The sequence below is a fragment of the Podarcis tiliguerta genome, assembly GCF_965153285.1.
Source record: "Podarcis tiliguerta genome assembly, chromosome: 3".
Classification (NCBI taxonomy): Eukaryota; Metazoa; Chordata; class Lepidosauria; order Squamata; family Lacertidae; genus Podarcis; species Podarcis tiliguerta.
The window spans coordinates 38,699,030-38,720,595 of NC_139536.1; the positions used below are offsets into that span (position 1 = coordinate 38,699,030).

Genomic DNA, 21,566 nt, shown 5'->3' on the forward strand with positions numbered 1-21,566 from the left:
CACAAAGGCATAGTTGTTCAGCCAAAGTTGGCGGGCTTCCCCCCCCCCCCACAAAAAAGTCACGGAGGACGCAATCCTATGCACACTTACTTGGGAGTAATTTAATTTAGTAAGACGTCTCAGTAAGTTTAGAGCTGGCCTAAGAGGTTGCCTAAGGTGGAGGAGCAAGTGGTACACCTGCCCTCCGTTTATGGTTCATAAGGCTGGTTCAGTGATTTTGGTATCCAGGGCTGGTTCAGTGATTTTGGAACATGAGACAGAAAATCCAGAAAAACCTCTTCCACCCCCCTTGCTGGCAGTAGGAAGATAATAACAATAACAGACTACTACAAATTCGCTGCCCTTCCATTACCCTTAAAAGCAGTTGCCTAAGGCACACTCTTCATTTCCTAATGGTAGGGTTGCCCAACATGTTTTTGGGAATTTATCTTCAGGTTCTTTGGTCATTATTCTTTCTTAGAAAAGCAGAGAATGCTTGTGGGTTGTGGGAGCTTAGTTCTTTGTGGATTGAATAGGAACGTAGGACCATGCTAAGTTTGAAACCAAACATAGTATAGGTACTTGAAATATATTTCGGGAGAAATCAGTAGGGTTAATAGGCTAGGTCATACAGCAGATTGCTAAAGTAACCTGTCCTTTGGAAAATAATAATTGTGTCCATTTTCACAGGTGTATATGGGAATAGGTAAGGTAAACAAAAATAAAATAAAAGGAGCAATATTTATACAGGAATGAAAAGCAGTTAAGCAGTTGTCCATATACGAGGCTACAACACAAATTACCTAACTAGGAAATAAGTCCCACTACACATAGTGGAGTCATTCTGAGTAAATACGCACATGATGACACTGATTGCAATTGTAATTGCTTTGGTTCCCAAAGTACTTCTTATCTTTTGGCTTTTGATTTTCAGAAATTCTGCTAGTTTGAAAATCATTTCAGCTAAGCATCTGAGGAACAGTTTCTTAGATGGGGATATTGAAATAAAATAGATTATTTAGGAAGTATAAATATTTCATAATTGATTTTTAATGTTCTGATTGTTTATAGGTATGAAACCCAAGTAATTTTAAATACTTATGTCTATCAGCCTTTGGCTTACCTCACAATTCATCTTTTAATTTCTGCTCTACTGCTTTGCAGTTGTAACCTTAGAAGAGTTTTAGTATATTTGTTTTGATTTATAATTTTACTATGCTTGTTCCTATAGCAGAATATAACACAATTAAAAATAAGCCTCTTTATATTCAATGGGATTTGATTTCTGATAACTCTGTTTAGGATTGCTGTTAGACAAATTAAGTTTATACAATAAAAACTTTTTATACCCCATCTCTTAAAGCAGTACTAGAAAATACTTAGCCGTTACTGAGGGAAATAAATCAGTTATGTGGGCAGACAGCAACAGTGTTGTTGTTTTTAGCCTAGCACGCAATTTCTTGGAAATTAAAGGTGGCGGTCTCCAGTGTTTTTCAAACTTGGATCCCCAGCTGTTGTTGAACTACGACTCCCATCATTCCTGACCACTGGTCCTGCTAACTTAAGGTGATAGGAGTTGTAATCCAACAATAGCTGGGGACTCAAGTTCGAGGAAAAACTGCTGTAAGCAGTGTGGTGCCAAATCCTTTCCCATTATTATAGATTTTTTTTAGCCCATGGGCCACATACACATTTAACCAGGGACCTCATGCCAATGGTGGATGTGGCCATTCCACGCTTCCATACCCACACTCACATGTGCACACAGGGCACATAGGCCCTTGGCCTTAGCTGTTCCTCAAGCTGGCCCTTACATTCCCCAGCCCAGCAGGGACCTCCCTGTTCATCAAGTTATCAGACTGATGGCTGGGCAGGGATTGATTGGGTTGTCATCAGGGCACTAGACTGTGTGTGTGTTTTTTTGTTTACTTCACCCACCCCAATGTTATGTCTCTCTTGTTTGCTCCCAAAATTGGTAGGTTCTTTAGAGGGCCAGGGAAATGATTTGGGAGGCTTGATTCAGCTTCCAGGCCAGGAGTTAGCTACCTCTGCTCTAAGGAAAATAGTGCTGGGGGCACAGCACTGATGTAATATGTAGATCAAGAAAACTGAACAGAATTGTGGGGACCTTTCATTAAAGCTCCTAGAGTATGAGTAAGAACCTGCTACTGGTCCTTTTTGATCTTCTGGCTTAGAATGAGCAGAGCTGCTTGTGATCAGCCCAACCAAGTGAGCAGGAGCTTTCCCCAAATATTCAGTGGCATAAAAAAATAGTGAAATTGACTCAGGCCATTTATAAAATAATTGTACAATACTCAGGCAAGATTCCTGGAAATTAATAGTACTGTATAAAGATTTTCCTGAAAATCCAGACTGCTGACTTGCTGCCCAGTGTTCTGAAAAGGAAAGGTTGAAAACTTGTGATAGCTGGGGAGTTGAAACCCAACTTAGAAGTGAACAGTAGCCTACTTGAGAGGGACATAAGTCACTTCCAGGTTAGATAAAGGAGCCCCAAACTGCAATTATGGTTTTATTTCTGCTCATGGCATAAGTGATACATGGGTGGAGTTTATAAAACCACCCATATAAAATTGCATATTTATAAACATGAATTCACCAGTAGTCATGTACTGTGGCAAAGCAGTTACGTGAGTTTTCTGGATAATTTTGAATCAGAATTTTTCAGTGCCTTAAATTGATTGGGATTGGATTTAGTTTATTTGAATTACAGTGGTACCTCCGGTTGTGCATGGGATCCGTTCCGGAGTTCTGGTCAGATCCTGAGGAATTTGCAGTCGGAGGTGCCTGTTCTGCACGCGGTGTGGTAGAGCGCTTCTGCGCATGCACGCGGCAAAACCCAGAAAAATACTTCCGGCTTTGCCGCATGCGTAACCCGAAGGATACGCAACCAGAGGTGTATGTATCCAGAGGTACCGCTGTATTTGGTTTTTGGATTTTAATTAAGCCTTGTTTATACATGCATGCTTGAGCACACAAATCTACAAATCATTAGTTCTCATGTGAGAGAGAAGATGCTTTTCAGAGACAGTCATCTAACCAAAAAAATGTTGTTGGAACTTTGAAATGCCCCAAATTTAACTCTATTCTTTCCATCCATTTTATTACTAATTAATTTTATGAAACAAAAAATAATCCAAGAAAGTGAGAATATTCTGTAGAAACAAACGTCACTGGGGATATTTTCTGCCCTACATTATTGGCTGCAATTTTTCTTAATGGTAAAGTTGTCAATCTAGTTCCATTGCCTACGCATGTGTTCACAGATGCCTTCAGTGCAGATGAGTGCAAGTTTGATGTGCATTGTCTGATTTAAGTTGGCGTTAACACTTTAAATTGTTTAATTTCACAGTGGTTTTGGCTTATTCCTTGAATTTAATTTGATTAGTTTTCATTTCAAAGCAACAAAGGTGATGTCAAAGCAGCTTACAACAATAACGTAATCTATCCTAATAATTAGCATGATAGAACTGTATTTTTCTCCAATTGCAGAGACGTTCCACAGGCCGGCGCTCATGTTCCCCAGGCCGGCACTCACGTTCCCCGGGCCGGCGCTCACGTTCCCCGGGCCGGCATTCTCCAAGTCGACATTCTGAGTCTTCAGTGGAACAGAATTTACGGATCACAGTTGGCAATGACCGTTACGGCATTGACACACCTGAGAGAAAGAGAATATCTGATAGACTAGGCTCACCAGTTGATAGTCTAAGTGATTTGGACAGGTATGCCTCTGAAGAATAGCCTTTCAGAATTACACCTTTTAGTTCTTGTATCATAGGTGATATAAATGATCACCAACTTGCTGTGAGATGGTATGGAAATTGTATTGGATGGAATATATCAAGAATCCCACATCTAAGAGATGTTTTGCTTTCTTCACTTTTACGTCGTATTGGTACTCCCAAGTAGTTGCCAAAACCCGGTGGTAGCTCTTAAACTAAAATTGTGCAGTAAGATTAGATTCTGAAGAACTGCATGCATACAAGTACAGGAATAATATGAATGTATGATTATTGTTGCTGTAATGTTAACCATGTTGTTGATAGTGATGGAATATATTATAAATGCCCATAAATTAGAAAGGGATAAAGTTGAAGATAAAAAAACATAAATTAGGAAGTTAAACAGCTAGTTGGCTGAAGGCAACATAAGATTCTCACTAGATCAACACTCTTGAGTTTTTATGAGAATTTATTTCAGTGGTGACCTACTGTGGATAAAGTTTTTATGTTAGAATCTTGTGAAGCATAATTTATTTTTATTTTTTAATTAGCTCATTTGACTGGAGGGGTACATTTAAATTTTGTTCTTCCCTGCTGTATGGTGGTAGCAGTGCTGGTAAAGTTTTTCTGGGTACTTTATTCCCAGTATATATAAATAAATAGGAGAGTGTCTTTTATGAAATCTGATGAATACTTTTTCTCCTTCCTGTCATGCTGGCTTTTGTGAAGGCAGACACTGCATTATTAAGAGTGGGAAATGACTAATTATTTTACTTGCATATAGGGGAGGAATCACTTAGAGACAGAACCTATAATGTAGTCCTTCAGAGAAGTTTACAACAACGTTGATTGCAGTGGCAGAAAATAAAGTTGCTTTGATCCAGGAATTGTAAATAAGCTTTGGAGAAGGAGTGGACCATTTACAGTTTAGTGAGATTGTAATCATAAGAAATTGCTGAGTGCTTGTTCACATGTAGTGCTATATAGGATGGGTGGGAATTTATTTATGCGCCTCCTCTATATGTAGGACATGTAGTGTGAATTGTGGCCTGTTGGTGTATGTTTGTGCACTGTTCACACCAAACATCACTTTAGCAGGGCCTCGTTGGTATGAATATTTAGTAAACACCCAGGACAAGCTTTCGGAATACCACTCTTGCAGAATGTATACAATATTGCCCACAGAGTGGAAAACAATAGATTTAAAACAGCGTTCTTCTGCTAGCATCAATGATAGTATTACGAGAGGTTTTGAAAATATGTTTGCATCTGAGGAGTGTGGTGCATGCAGATAATTTCACACAACCTTTTCTGAAGAAGAATGGTGGGAGATGGGCAAAAAAGTACAAAGCTGGTTATTAATCATTTTTCCTTAATTGAAATCATGAGGATTTTTAATTGTTCAATCTACAGTACTACCTGTTTTTTTCTGCTCACTTTATTTTTAGTAGACTCTGATCTAAGAGGTTAGCAGTAGCAGCAAATACGGAACTGAAATATTTGCTTTCTGAAAATGAATCGAAGTTCAAGAGAGAATTAAGCACCCATTTAGTAAATTTACTAATTAGTGCTTCTTGGGGGAATTACTATTTCTAGGGTGAAACTGCTTTCATTTTCTTTATTTTTCTGATATTTCTTGTGAAACGGAAGAGTCTTTGAGACATAAAAAGTAACAGCAAAGTCATTAAGAACAAGGATGGCTTAAGTTGGACCTGTAGTTGAGTGCCCATGCTTAGGGTGCTAGTTGTCTATACTTGCTTTCAGGATTTTCCTTCTGTCCATGCCCCTTAACAGTAAGTCAGTATTTGTTGTCTACAGCAGGGATGTCCAACTCCCAAGAGACTGCGATCTACTCACAAAAAAAAATATGACCTTCTTTCGGGGTTCAGGTCAAAGTTGTTGAGCTTCTTTTGGGGAGGAAAGTCAAAGTTGTTGAGCTTTATTTTGGGGGGAAAAAATCACTCACCAAAAGATTGATCAGGAAACAAAAAGCCTCACAGTGAAAACTCCGTCTTCTATTCTAGCGATCATGCGCAAATGGAGGCGCCGGGTCCAGGTCCTATTCCCCCCCCCCCCCCCAAGGAAAAATCGACCATGATCAACTCCAACCTCATGGGGATCAACAAGTTGATTGCGGTCGACCGGTTGGACATCCCTGGTCTACAGGATATACTTAATTGTCATTTGGATTCTTTTGCCTTAAGTCTTTTGTGTAATTCTACAAATCTTGAGGTTTTCCTGAGCCTGCTGACAATTGCCTCATGTGCATCAGTGCTGCTCTTTTGACTTAAGTAAATTTCTGTGCTGGAGAATTGAATTCACTTTTTGTATATAGGATACTTGCACTGTCCATTGTTTGTAGCTAGTTCAGAGTGGCAACTTAATCTTGGTAACAAACATAGTTTTGATTGAAACTCTCTTCCAATTGATATCCTGATCCTATGGACTTGTTTTAGGTGTAATTGGGTCTATAGTGGCTTAAGTGCTATAGCTAAACCAGAGCACTGTGTTGGATAACTGAGTTGAGTCCCATTTGCCATTATCTACCTTATTCTCCTGGGAACTAACTACCTTTTGGTTGCAGATGTACACAATAGATTGTGAAAGACCTTAGAATGTAATTCTGTATTATTTGCTCCTGTCAAAGTGGCATTGCTGTTCTGTTTTAAAGTTCATATTTGAGGTTGAGACACTTTGGTCTGATTATTTGAGCAATTTGTGTGATGAGCTGCTCATAATGTCAAAGCACAAGAAATCGGCAAAACCACATTTCACTGTTCATTCACAAATTACATTACATGCATATATTATATAAACTTCACTGTTTTTCTTGAAAAATCTTTGAACTGTTAAGGACAGTGATATTTTGTCTTCTAAATGCTGGGTGCATGGGGGGGAATCTCAGAAAGCAGGTTTTGAAAATACTAGCAGGGAAAATGCTTATGTTTTCTTCTATAATAATATTGTTGCTGATGATGGAGGAATCATAATAGCCATGGTGTAAAAATACTTCTAAGTAATGTTATGTTGCTCACTTCTCCTATTTCCATCCTGATGAAGTTATTGCTTCCCTGGATGGTCAGTCAGACATAAGAATGAATGAATGAATGAATGAATGAATGAATTGTAATGTATGTAGTCCAAACTTAAGTAAAACAATTAAGGGGTGGGGGGGTGGGTGTATGTATGTGTGTGTGGTGTGTGTGTGTGTATATATATATATATGAAATAACCTTACAAAAATTACTAGCCCGCAGGTCAAAGGAGGGACAGAGCACTGTGTTTCTGTGCTGGGCCAAGAGGAGGAGGCTTTCCTCCTCTGGCAGCCTCTGGGTTTCTCTGTTGGCCTCAGAAGTAGCAGAACGCTCTGTCTCTCCTCTGCCAGCCTACTCACTCACCTGCATGCAGCCCGTTGTTGCCTGTGGCTGCCAGGCTAATGCTTAAAAGCTGTATAAAATAAAGATACTTGATTGGATCCAGAGTTCTGTGGGCAAAATTTCACTCATGGAACAAGGTGCTCTCAGGTCTTGGCTCTCCTCTGTTTATGTTGCATGTCTCATGGTCATAAATATCAAGACCTCTAAAATGAGTGGTGAAGGTATTGCTTAATATGCAGCATCTCCAGAAACAGCCATCTTAGCTTCAAAGCATGAATCATGCATTTTACGCCTCTCTGAGTTCAGGGGATGCTGTTCCAAGTTCCTGACTTTGTTGTAACTTATGTGCCTCTCTTATCAGGGATGACTTGGCCGATGGTCCAATATTTAGCAGAGGCCTTTCACGTCCTCGAAGCCTTGAGCGATATCCCTCCTGTGAGGAAAATGCTTCTAGTCCTTTCAGTATGAGACATAATGAGGACTCTCACAGTAGGGATGTTTTCCTCCACCAATCAGACTATAGCATGAACTATGACCATCTACAGGCTCTCCCAAGGGAAACTGATAGGGATGGTGTACTACTTAGGAAGTCCTCGTATTCATCAGAGGATAGAGGGCGAGAGCCCAAACGTCCTCGATATGACAGAGACAACAGACTAATTGATATGAGCATAGAGCCTCAGGGTTTCCTGCCAGGGACACGAAACTATCGTAAGCGAAGTCCCAGTAGGAGCCCAAGCCCACCATATCTGGATTTCCGCGAGCTTGAAAGTGCTAGGAGAAAAAGAGAAGAGGAGCTGAGCAGAAATTTGAGTCGAGAATTGCCTGGACATGGTTATATGATCCCTGACAGGAGCAACCCACTGCAGTCTTCTGAACCTCGGTATCTCTATAGACCGGATGAAGCACCAGCAATGCCCAAAAAGTCCATCTTGAAGAAACGCGTAGACGATCCTTCTGTGCAGGTTTGGCCCATATTTTTTTCTCTCCTTACTAAACTGTCAGTTACACTTTGCTGCTTTTTAGTAAATCTCATTTTACTTAATCTCTGGAGTAGATACCCTCAGAACAATACCCAGGTCACCCTTGCTGTTGTGGAATCTTAAATGCCAAAATAACAGCATATTTAGGAACTGCTGTGTCTCTTTCACACCTTCCTACGGTTGACTGTTACTGTTCTAAACCACTGGCTACGATCCTGGTGTATCAAAGTTTTGTCTGTTTTATTGGTTATCACTGAATGTATTCACAAATGACAATTATTTCTTTTTTCTTTTAGCCTGAAGTCTTTTCCACCAGTTCTGCCTCTGTCAGAGAGCCTCCCCTTATTACAGATCATCCTCCTTCGCAGAAGCGTAGCAGCATTGCTCCTTTTTCATCTGAGGTGGAGAATTTCCTTAAACAGTTCAACAAAAGTGCAGTTGCAGAATCTACAAATAAAGAGTCTCAAGGGAGTGTGCATAATTGGAAACTAAATTCTGGCCAACAGCAAAACACTTCCCCCTTTGAACAGAATTTCGGCAGTTTTTTGAAACAGAAAGACTATCATGAGTCCATATCGGAGCCTGAAGACCGGCACAGTGACTTCTTACTTCCTCATGAAAGAGCCAGCCAGGATGGGAGTGGCTTTTCACGCATTCTTGGTATGATGGCAGATTCTACCAGTGCTCAGGAAAAGAGAAGGCGTGGCTTTCCTGACATTGAGGATGAAGAGAAGTTTCTTTATGGCGATGATGAAGATGACTCTAGCATTAATTCCCCTGCTACTCTAAAGCCAACACTTAGTGTTGTTAAAGAACCCGAAAGCCTGAAAGAAAGTTCTCCACCTCCTGCTAATCCCTCTGTAAAACCTGGAAAATCCAGACCAGAATATGAGAAAATTCATGACTTGCTCAAAACTATTGGTCTTGACATTGGGGTAGCTGAAATTGGTAAGCTTGCTGCCCGCACTCAGGAACGCCTCCATGGGAAAAAAGCATCTCGTTCTCCTGATCGTCATTCAATAACGTCTCATAAATTGGAATCTAGGGAGAGGCGTCGCAGTCGTAGTGACACTCATTCTCCAGAATCAAGGCAGCATCACTCTCTCTCTCCCTCTGGTTCTTTCCCGCCATCTAAAGATATACCCTCTATTTCAAATTCTGAGCACACAGAAAGCATAACTGTAGGGCAAAATAATCCCACTCCCATACCAGAACAGTCTGTTCCCCCAATATCTCTAATGCCATCGGCTCCACCTCTTCCTAATTTGTCTTCTACTTCCACTTCGGTTTCCCGGTATAGAGTTTCTCGCTTTTCACCATTCACTGCAACTCAACTGCCACAAAACTATCCATCTCCCACAATGCCTCCTCCTGGTTATGATGCATATGGACACTATATGGCATATGCAGCATCTGGCTGGCCCATGTATGCTGCTCCTCAGCAGGCTGACCCCCCACTTTCAGATGTACATGGGCTTGTCACACTGACAGTACCACCAAATCCCACGCGACCCAACCTCCGAGTTATTGAGACGGTTTCCACAGGCAAAGGGACTCCTAATACCAAGAGAGATGACTCTGTGCTTGTACAAATCCCTAGTTCTACGACTTACTCAAAATTATCCCCTCAGTTTTCTCAGCCTTTTCTTAAAAGTGTTAAAGAAAGAATATCTGATGAAAGAAATCGGGCTTCTCAGAAGCTAAAGGTGAGTATTTTTAATGATGTTGATAATTTTGTTTCTTACAACACACAATCTAAAGGCATAAGAATGCTGAATATCTGTGTTTATTTTTCAATCTTGATACTTTACCACTCTCCGCATATCAGAATTTCTGCCTTCCATGTAGCAGTTAATGTATCAGATATATGCCATAGGATGTAAAATTGGTTCCTTATTTAGGATTTTATTCATTGATGCTGCCATTTAACAGCAGTTCTGAGTACTTCCAATTTGACCTTTTCTCTGTATCCATGTGACATAGCAATTTTTGGAATAGAATGTGCCTCCAGTGTTTAAAAATATTTGGCTGTTCAATTAATCTGTGGCAGGAGATGCCTTATAAACACTTGAAACAAGGACACAGCTTATTACTGAGTTGAGTTTCTTAGTGTGTTTCAAGTAGCATTTAAAATTCTTGAAACAAAGTGAAACAGATTACAGTCCTGTGAAATATTCCAAATTAGCAAGGTTCTCATAAAAATCTCTTCTAGGTTTTATTTTTATATTCAGTTGCATTTGTGCATTTGGTGTCTTCATTTAGGAGTGAAGAGAAACATCTACTAAATAATAAGATTCTAGAATAGTAACTAGTACAAGACTAAATTCACCAGGAAAACAGGCAAATATTTCCAAAAATGGATGCTTAAATATTATTACATTGCAGTAGATTATGGCTACGTTCCAACAGAGTTAGTATGTGCTGCAGCCCATTGATTTCAGTGGGCTTAGGCATGCTTAATTTTAATTAAACATCCAGTTGTGTCCCTCCTTTGACAGAACATTCTTTCAGACTGGAGGCTTCTGTGAGCAGGAAGGGGTGTGTATGATTTTTTTAAATAACATTTTCCATCTGCAGCCCCTTCACTCATTTCAAAGAACTTCCTCTGTAGTTGAGAGAAAAGCAAAAGTTACTTAATTATTAAACTTTTATTTTGATTGAAAAATCAACATAGATACAGCATAGAATAAATGAGCTGCAACCTCTGAGCAGAGATGCATTTGCATCAGATACTAATCCACAAGGATACTTTAACATGATTATTGGAATTTCTCAAATTCAAGAAAAAGCAGTGGGAGTCATCCCAATGTTTCTTTGACTGGTCGATGAAAGAGGGTATTTTTATATCTTTGTTTCCTTCATTAACTTTCTAGGTAATGGAAGAAAGAGAGAAGTTGAGGTCTGAACAGGAAGCACGACAAAAGAAACTGCACTATCTCAGGACTGAATTAGAACGACTTTTAAAACAGCAAGGTACTGTTCTCATTTTATGCCTCATTTTTCCCTGTGATGCTCTATAGTGGTGATACCAAGTGTAGGATTATTTTTACTTCTAATTTAGGCACCCCTAAATATTAGCCTAAACAGGAATTAATTATTGTGGATCCTGTATTGATTATTGCCAGTTCTGCATTCAGTAATGTGGACAGAACTTTCTGGCATTTGGGCCCAACAGAATGGTGTGGATCACATTTAAGTACACAAAATAATTTTGCATGTGTTAACATGATTTTCTTATGCTTCCTGCTCCGCTACTTTGACCGACTCAGGGGAGATGCTGCGGAAGAAACGTAGGGAGAAGGATGGACACAAAGACCCTTTGCTAATAGAAGTGAACAAACTACAGGAGAACATTATGAACGAGATTTCTCAGCTGAAGTTACATGCAGAGGCTGCAGAGAAGAAACAATCTGAGCTTGACAAAGTAGCTCAGATCCTGGGTATTAATATATTTGAGAAGTCCCGGAAGCAATCTTCAGAAAATAAAGACTCATCAGAAAAAAGCAAGTCAGAAAATGCAAAAGGTCAGGAGAGAACTTCCAACTCAGTCAAGGTAAAATTCTAAGTGCTGATTCTAACTGATGTTCTCACTTTTGGTAAAAACAGGGTGTTTGGAAGAATTTCTTGCCACCCGCTTCTTACATATTAAGTTCAAACTTTGTTAAGCTGTCACTTGTGTTTGACATAATTTTTATTTATTATTAGTATCCTGACTTTGGGGGTCACACATTCTTACCATGTGACTTAAAAGTAACATTAAATTCGTAAAAAATACAATAAACAATATCAACAAAAATAATAATAATCAAGATCCTTCCCACAGGGAAGTTGGTGATAGAAAGGCCTAAGACAGGGAGGTAGTAGTCTTTCCTGAATCCTTTCCACTGGTCCAGGAGTGGAGGGAATGATTTTAAGAGGAGGCTGGTGTTAGAATAATCTGATGACATTCTGCAGAGTAGGGAAAAAACAGAATGTTTATGCACAACGGTTATCAGGTAGTTTCTGAAGGACCATGAATGTTGATTATTTCATGGAGCTTGTAATTTTAATTTCAAATAGCTTTCTGTGTGGTCCAGTTTTGAAAAACTTACATAAATTGAATTAATAGAAATTGCTAAAAACACAACACCCATAATATAATGTTGATTTTTTTCTCTCCCCTTCAGCCTGAGGAAGTGCATAAAGAGAGAAGTCTATGTGGTGCTGAATATGATTCATTCCTGTTTTTTTCTGTCTTAAATAATGCTATGATTATCTTTTGACTTGCTATGATTACCTTTTGACTTGAAATTCTCTACCTCAGGCAGATTTTTATGCTCCTGCAATAGCCTTCATTTTCTTTAATAAACATTTTTAAAAGGGAAGAAATCATTGTGGCATTTTCTGGTTTGATGTAAAGAATCTGATAATTATTTGGGAAGGAGACATGCATGTTTTTTCTTGTTGATCACAAGTGTGGAGTGACACAGTCTCTGGAAAAATGACAGAAAACCCCCCAAGAGAATTGAGTGGGAATGCAATTCTAATTTGGGTTGCCTTCCAAAACCTAACAGCCTGCTTGCATCAGGGTGGATTTTCCCTTCTGCTACTCATTAACTTGGAAACTGTGAGAGAGTAATTTCCTAGCTCTTCTGAAAGTGAAACACTATGGAAAACACTGGATATGTGATCTCCTTAAGTCTGCTTTGCCGACTAGACCCTGCTTGTAGGCTTCCCACAGACAGAATGCTAGACTAGATGGGCTTCATCCCAGCATAGCTGCTGTTACAATCATATAAAGACAAATCAGTTGTTAGAGCTCACAGCCCATTATTTGTCGGAGCAAGCAGATCAGTGGAAGAGGAGGGGGATGTCTATATAATGCCAAAACATTCTTTATGATTCTCAAAGAAGGGAGCTGGAGGATATGAGCACACAACATTAAACATAATGCTTTTCTTCACTGACTGATAAACATTTTTGGAAGAAAAAACTACAGTATCTTGATTGGGATACAAGGGTCTTATGTTGGTACTCTGGTCTCCTGATCCAGTCAGTTCTTACAATAGGTTGGAAGAGCAATTTACCATATTTTTCGCCCTATAGGACGCACTTTTTCCAAAAATGAAGGGGAAATGTGTGTGCGTCCTATGGGGCGAATGCAGGCTTTCGCTGAAGCCTGGAGAGCGAGAGCATACTGCACACATGCACCGTGTACTCCATGGGATGTCATCCCTTGATTGCTTAGTACCTGCAACCTTGGCAACATGCTTGAGTCTCGTTGGAAGTTCTTTCCTGTTGACTGAACAACATCTGAGTCGGCAGTGCCAGCTCACTGAAATGGTGGAATTATCCTGGGCATTGACAAGCAGGTGATATATAGTTACATATATGTATATTTTGTGTGGTTTCTACTAAAGGCTAGTTTTGAGGCACTGGCTGTCATTCCACAGTTAGTAATATTTCATTTTTCCCCCAATTTAGGATTTAAAAACTAACGACAAACCTGGGTGCAGGAGCCCCAAGTCTACAGAATCTCATTTTCAGCCATCCAAGCAGCATTCCCAGGAAACCAATATTTATGACTATTATGACACGGGAAACCACTGGTGCAAGGACTGCAATACCATCTGTGGGACCATGTTTGATTTCTTCACACATATGCATAATAAGAAGCACAGGCAGGTGTGTGCTATCAGGTTTTCATTAAGTAGTTTTAATTTGCTCTTCCAAGTTGTAAAATAATGTTTTGTAGAAAGCAAAGAACTACATGCCAATCAACTTTCCTTTTAGAAAATACAGTTTGGAATAAGTTCTTATTCCTAATCTTTTTGGTATGGTTTATCACTTACTATATTTTTCCACGTATAAGACACCCTCTGTTTTTTTGAACCCAAAATTAAGATACCAATATTTTAAACATCAAACAGAACAACTTTTATATTTTCTTACATATTCAATGTCTGAGGGTAACTATTTGAATCCCAGCTTCATTTTGAGTGTCAATATGTGAGACAGTTCAGTACATGCCCACTTGGTATGTATAGTTCTGTTTTTCCTCAGTGCTTTTAGCATTTGGCAGGAAAGCAGACCTCATTTTAATATTTCTTTTGTCATTGTAAATAGACCTTGGATCCATATAACAGACCTTGGGATTTGAAGACTCAAACTGAAACAAAGCAAGACCTTACAAAACGCATTGACAAGATACCAGTTCCTGCCAAAGGTAAGTTGCTTTTTATAGTTTAAGGTTAAGTGGTGTTTAGGAGGGCCAGATTGTTCACCCTGCTGCCAAGAAATGTTTTGTCTTATTAGTGTCAACAAAGACTGTCGCTTCCAAGTAAATGTATGACAGCTATTTTGTTTGCATGAATTGCTCTGTTACTGAATTAGTTGGGGATTGAAATGCAACATAAATTTGTATTTGTATTTGAATGATACAGTGATAAGAATATACAGTGATAAGAATTGTTGAACAAGTGTAGGTTTCCGTTCTTCAGATCAGTTTGTTTCAAGTGGAATCCATGGTTAACTGGCTCATTTCAATTGTAGGGCTTTTTGTGTGCACTTTTAGTGTTTTGTTTGGATTTTTTGTTGTTCAAAGCTGTAGTGTGTCTTATTATCTTATTTCTGTAATTGATTGTTTTGGGCGGCATTTCAGGTTCTGAATTTCTAATCCCAGTCACTGGATATTACTGTCAACTGTGCCAAGAATTTTTTGGAGATCAGATATCAGCAGAACAACATGTGAAAAATAATCCACATAACGAGAAATATAAGGTACCTGGAGTATTTGTTTTGAATAACAAGGTTTAAAAGTCATCTTACTGAAGTCTTAAAGTCTTCTGTTGTAAAAGGGAAGAGAAGCTATAGCTAAGTGGCATGACATATACTTAATATGCAAAAGCTTCTGAATTCTGTCCCTGGCATCTCCAGGTAGAGCTGAGAAGGACTTTTAATCTTTCTGAGTCACTGTAGATAATATTGTTGGACTGTGTTCCCAGTTGACACTTTGGTTGTGTGTTACTGAAATTTTACTGTACTAGATTTGTTTTATGCTGCAGTTTTTTAACCTCATTGGAATAAAGCTTTTCTCATATTACTTTATATATAAAAGTGTAGAGTTGGAAGGGACAACAAGGGCCATCTAGTTCAGCCCCCAGTGGGGCTCGAACCTATGAACCTGAGAGTGTCTCATGCTATACCGACTGAGCTTTGCTAATGTAGATATTCTGAATAATAATTGTCTAGGAAAACCACTCTTTCTCCTCCCTCTTGCATTTCTCAGCAAGTACAATTAGTAGTGGGGTGGTGATGAGGAAGATAAAATATTGAGGAAGATAAACCTGTACCACTACTGAAATTTCACATTAAGTAACAGCACTGAAACTTTTCCTTGTCTTCACAGAAATATGTGGATGAAAATCCACTCTATGAAGAGAGAAGGAACATTGACCGTCAGGCAGGATTGTCTGTGATTCAAGAAACAGAACGCCGGTTGAAACGGAAGCTGTGTGAAAAGCAAAAAGAAGAGAGAGATGAAAAAGCAGTGAAAGTGGCAAGGAAAGAGGAACGAAAAAGTAAAGAGGAACCAAAGAATTCCAAAGAACTAGGAGATGGGGATAATGAAAATGAGTCTAATAAAAGGAAAGGCGTTTCTAATGGCCAGAAATGTGGGATTAAGCTTAAATTGAAAAAAGATGACAAAGAGGTTGAAAAGAAGGAAGGGAAAAAAGAGGAACCACCAAAGGAGTCAAGAATGACATCTTTTGGAAAGTTCAGCTGGAGGAAGACTGAAAGAGATGAAAAAAATCAAGGCAAAGATGTAACTGCCTCTAAGGAGGAGAGCATTGAGGAAAGTAAAGATAAAGAAAGCAAGTCACAATCTGGAAAACCAAATTCAAAGCCAATTGCAATTAAATTGTCTGGGAAAACTGTTATCCCACACACTAGTCCCTGGACACCAGTTGTTTCAACATCATCACAAGCAAAAATCAGGCCCAATTTACCAGCCCCCATGATGGTTCTCAGAAAGTCTGCAACAGCAACAGTAAGCAAGCCTGCACCTTTGAATACTTTCTTATCCATAAAATCCTCTGGTGCGAGCACCAAGCCACTTCCTGTTGTAAAAGAGGGCAATCCAGAACTTGTTCTACCTCCTGATATTATTTCAAAAGCATTTGGGGGAGAAGTAGTAGTTTTAAAGGGTTCGCAGGAGAATGCAACGGTACCAGAACAAACAGAGGAACCTGATCATGAAGCTGTGTCCCGGCCTGTAGAGCATGCAAAAGCTGCGGAACATGCAAAGGCGACTGCGGCAATAGCACAGGAACAAGCAGCAAAGGCACAGGAGCAAGCAAATGTTGTGGCAAAAGCACAAGCAAAGGCACGGGAACTTGCTGCTGTGATAAAGGAGCAAGTTACAAGACTGGGTATTTTTGAGAGACCTAATCGGCGTCCTCCTCTACTTCCACTGCCATCAGGACCACCGCTGTCAGTACCACTGCCAGTACCACCAGCAATGGCATTCCCACCTCCACCCGCAGTGCCACCAAAACAAGCAACCATCCTTGCAGATGACATGGCTCCTGGTGTGTCTGAGGATGATAAAAACATACTGGCAGTGCCCATGTGTCCCCATCCTTTGCCACCACCAACTATTTTCAGAGACCATGTTAAAAAACTGGAGAAAACGAACTCTTGCCTGGCAGCAGGTAATGCCAAAGATCTATACGATATTTTCTACAACCGCAGTGGGAGGAGTCCAGCTGATAGCAAGTCTGTGAACTCTGCAACTTCAGATAAAATTAAATCAAATCCTGTTGAGAGACAGAAAAAAACAGACCAGCTGGCAGATCCCAAACTAAGCAGCAAGCCTGTCACACAAGAAACTCTACAAAACATACACAGTACCTCAGATGTTAGCAAAATCCCTTTAAATGACAAGAGCCCAGAAACAGATGATGCTGAAGTTGAGAAACTTTTGGCAGCCTATGAAGAAAACTTTAAAACTGGTGTTGAGAGGGAATCAAAGAAAATCTCTCTTTCAGATGCACAGTCAGTATTAAAATATGAATCCAATGATTTTTCAGTAAATGCCCCTGAGACAACAGATTTTAAATCTGGTGATGATAAAGAATTAGCAGTGCAGTTGTCAGTAGATCGTGTTGCTCTTTTAGAAGATGTTAGCAAGAAACCATCTGAACTTGAAACAATAGAGTTAGCGATGCAGTTGCCAGAAAGCAATGCTTCTCCTTTGGAAGAACTCTACAAGAATTCCTCAGTATGTGAGGCAGCAGAGGTTAAATCTCCTGATGATGATGAATTAACAATGCAGTTGTCCCTGAAACCTGGTACTAAGAAGCCATCGGAGCTGGGGACAGCAGAATTTGTGCTGCAGTTGCCAGAAAGCAGTGTTCCTTCTTTGAATGACTTTAGCAACAAACCCGCTGATCTTGTGACAACAGATTTTAAATCTGATGATGATAAAGAATTGGCAATGAAATTGTCAGAAAACCATGTTGATCTCTTAGAAGATGTTAGCAAGAAGCCATCAGAGCTGGAGACTGCAGAATTAGCCATGCAGTTGCCAGAAAGCAATGCTTCTCCTTTGGAAGAACTTCACAAGAATCCATCTCTGTGTGAGGAAGCAGTGTTTAAATCTCTTGATGATAAAGAATCAGCAATGCAGTTGTCACAGGAACATGATAATAAGAAGTCATCAGAACTGGAGACAGCAGAATTTGCTATGCAGTTGCCAGAGAGCAGTGTTCCTCATTTGGATGATGTTACCAACAAGCCCACAGGCCTTAAGACAACAGACGTTAAATCTCCCGACGATAAAGAACTAACAGTGCAGTTGTCAGAAAGCAGTGTTTTTCCTTTGGATGATTTTAGCAACAAACCTACAGACCTTGAGACAACAGACTTTAAATTTCCAGATGATAAGGAATTAGGCTTACATATGTCAGAAGACCATGTTGCTCTTTTAAAAGAGCACGATGTTAGCAAGAAACGATCTGAATTTAAGACAGCAGGATTAGCCATGCAGTTGCCAGAAAGCAATACTTCTTTGGAAGAATTTTGCCAGAATTCATTGGAGTGCAGGACAGCAGAGTATAAATCTCCTGATGATAAAGAATTAGCACTGCAATTGTCAGAAGACCAAGAGGCTCTTCTAAAAGATGTTAGCAATAAACCTCTGGGGCATGAGATGGCAGAGTTTAAATTTCCTGGTAAGAAAGAGTTAATAATGCAAATGGCAGAAAATGAGACTGACTTTACTGCTGAAGATGTTGGTGTGGCAAGTGACACAGACATTAGCGACGAGTCACAAGACCAGCAGAAAATGGATAAATCCAAATTAAACAAGATCAGTAAAAGTTTGGAGATGAAAGCATATTTGACAAGTTTAGGTGAGAGAGATGTAGGAGGAGAACATACAGAATTTGCAGGACATCAGTTTGTTGTTAGTCAGGAGCATGAGTCTCGGTTATTTGAAACACAAATTGATACCCCTAAGGGAGAAGGTCATACTATAACAGAAGATAAGCAACTTGATGACAGCTCTGAATCAACAATTTCTATGTGGGTTTCAGAGGTGCGTGTTCAGAGTCCACTGGCATGGGAGCCAGCCTCATCTTCAAAAGTGAATAAGGAAAATCCTCAAATAGCAATGATAGATCAGAGTTCCAATAAAGAACCATTATTGGATCTAAAATGGGGCAATGTGGGCCTTGATAGGCTTGAATCAGCAATCAGTGATGAAAGTCCGCAGACTTCAGAGGTCCAGAACATAGATCCTGGTTTGAAGCCTTTAAATACAGATGAATTTAATAAATCCTGTATAAATAATGAACAAAAATTGTTGACTAGTTCTCAACCAAACAATGATGAAAATTGTAATGTAGTTGGTGTTCCAGTATCAGAAGAGATACCAAATGAGTGCCTTGTTAACGTTACAATGATAAGCAGTACACTAGGGGAACATGAAGAAATTAGTCAACATCCATTACGCTGTGAAACCAAGGATTCCCAAGCTAAGGGAGCTGAAACTCTGGGCAGTATGTCTTCTGCAAATGATGAACTTCGTTCCAGTGCAGAATTAATGTTTATAAAAAATAATGGGTGTGGGCCTTCTGAATCTGATCTCAGTTTAAATGACAATGCAGAGAGAGGTTCTGTAGAAACATATAGCACTCACTTTTCCAGTGTTCAGCCAGAGATGGTTCAAGAACCACTGGGTGCTCTTCCAACAGAAATCAGTGTTGAACATCTTGGAGAGGTAGCCCTTCCATTCACAGACATGAACACTGGGATCTTGGATACCTCAGCAGCTGGTGACTTGGACTTGAATAGCACTTATTCAGAACTTAACTTTGATCATTCTACAACACCTTCTCCAAAGTCTGGAGAAATAAAGCCTAATGATTCTCCTAGATTGAAACCAAGCCTGGAAATAGAAACCATTAATTTTAGTCTGGGAGATATTGAGGTAGAACGTGAACATCTGGGCATCCTACCATCTGAAATTCTGAATGAGGATATTGTAGGGAGTCCAAAGTTAGAAACCATTTCATCCATTTCTTTAGGGTCCAACAAAACTAGAGAATTGGGCATTGAGCAACCTGCAATTGAACCAGAAATGATTGCTTTTGTTGAGTTAGCATCTGGTGAGGAAGAGGATAAATTTTGCTCCTTGGTTTCTGATGTAATTGTCCCAGACATAGTGTCTCCTGCATCAAATGGTAGCACTGATGGACCAAGCATGTCACTCATTGAAATGCAGGACATGCCTCCAATTTCCATGGTATTGCAATCAGATGTTAGCAGAGACAGCACTTCTGATATGCCACCATTGAGTAGCAACGAAAAAAATGTACAATGCCAAGCAACTGAGTGCAAGGAATCCTTCCTTCTAGATCTACAGAAAACATCTGTAGAAGTGGGGGGCTCAGGTGACAACGAATTGTACATTGTCAAGAATGAGATGCAGGCATCTGGAAGGGAGTTAAACAAGACAGATGAAGTGGAAAATAATGATAGTAGATATGAGATTAACAGTAAGTTGACTTCAGAAGTAACTGAAAGCTCTGCAGAGTACCTGGTAAGTTCAGATAATATTGATCCTGATGTTTGAGTAGCTGTTGTGTAGATTTTGTAAATATTCTGTTTGAGTTTGATATGTTAGATATTTTGAAGTAGATATTTGCTAAAGCCTGAACTTCATTTGCCCTGAAAAATATACACCATTGTACATATTGGATTGTATAAACATTTTTTTGTTGAACTTAGAACATTTCATTTCTATTTCTTGCAGTTAAAATGCAATTACTCATCTATAACTGACCTTCACAAATAATACAGAACCATAGTTTAGCATTATCAGAATGCATAACAGTGAACCTTTAGCTTGCACACTTCATTTTACCTCTCCTGGTGTGACTGTGAGGAAATTGAACGTTGCATTAATCACAGTTTCACATTATGTCTGAAACACAAACTGTGGTTAATCTTAAGCTTCATAAACTATGATATGAAGTTGGCTTGTTTCCACCAACCATAGGACTAGCTGCATTTTCTCTGGATATGGACAGCAAGACAAGCTAAGCTACAGTTGGTCTAAAATGGAAGTGAAAGTTTCCAAATGTCATGACTGTACTGGAGGAAAAGGGTGGTAGCAAGTGAGCTCAAGGCTTGCTGCAGATTTTCCTTGTAATGCTTAAACAATAGTTTGGCATTTTGTGGGAATGCAGCCAGTGTGTATGTGGGCCTTTGGAGGGTTTATTGCTGTTGGGGCATATATGGGTTTTGTGGGGGTTTTTTTGCATTTTTCTTTGACTATTTAATGGTTTCTGATTTACACAGCTTTTGTAAGTAACATTCCAAGTGCAACAGTGACAAGCGCAAGAACACCTGTTCAGAACTTGAAGAAAAAAGAAGGCTCTTGCTGAAACATTTGAGCAGGAAGTTTATTTGAAATGTTATGCATGTTTTGTTGCACAAAATGTAAAATGCATAAAGATTGTTCTGCATTTTTGACTTGTAATTACGTTGTTGAATTGCTCTGTAACCCAGACTGTAATGCCATGTTACTGTGTGTGTGGATATCATCTCGCTGAGCAAAGAAGAAAAATCTACCGACTCACTTTTGGAGACGGAAACTATTTGGTAAGGCTGTGGCCCAACAACTGGACTCTGCATATTGAGGTCACTTACATGATTTGAAATCACATTTCATTTCATTGTATTGTAATGCAGTAACTGTTTGTGTTGAATTGTTTAGCAGCTGCCCAGCTCAGAAGAAATAGAAGATCTCAACTTTGCTCTCAGGATTGGATTCACTTCACATACCCAGACATTACATGCCTGAATGAACCCCTGAGCCGCAAAATACTGTTTTGTGAAGGTTTTTCACTTATTCAGCTTGTCAAGATATGACGTAAACGTTTGCATGGATCTATATAAAAGGTTTATCTGTAAATTTAAAATAAACCCAATATATCAAA

At 39.4% G+C, this 21,566-nt stretch overlaps 1 protein-coding gene across 5 annotated transcripts in view; it reads left to right on the forward strand.

The window, feature by feature from the left end:
* ZNF318 (zinc finger protein 318) overlaps nt 1–21,566 on the forward strand; it is a 22,406-nt gene extending 840 nt beyond the window's left edge. Inside the window, exons 2-12 of one of the 5 annotated variants that reach the window (XR_014509147.1) lie at nt 3,490–3,719; nt 7,458–8,061; nt 8,376–9,785; nt 10,953–11,052; nt 11,349–11,632; nt 13,543–13,743; nt 14,185–14,284; nt 14,720–14,838; nt 15,467–20,164; nt 20,926–21,228; nt 21,344–21,566. Coding sequence is in view for 3 of the 5 variants with exons in the window: in XM_083432071.1 (XP_083288197.1) it covers nt 393–395; nt 3,490–3,719; nt 7,458–8,061; nt 8,376–9,785; nt 10,953–11,052; nt 11,349–11,632; nt 13,543–13,743; nt 14,185–14,284; nt 14,720–14,838; nt 15,467–20,197 (7,782 nt within the window). In the remaining 2 variants the exon portion in view is untranslated. Of the gene's footprint in view, nt 1–377; nt 396–3,489; nt 3,720–7,457; nt 8,062–8,375; nt 9,786–10,952; nt 11,053–11,348; nt 11,633–13,542; nt 13,744–14,184; nt 14,285–14,719; nt 14,839–15,466 lie in introns of those variants that run through there. The other 4 variants (XR_014509146.1, XM_083432070.1, XM_083432071.1 and 1 more) reach the window with 4 other exon arrangements.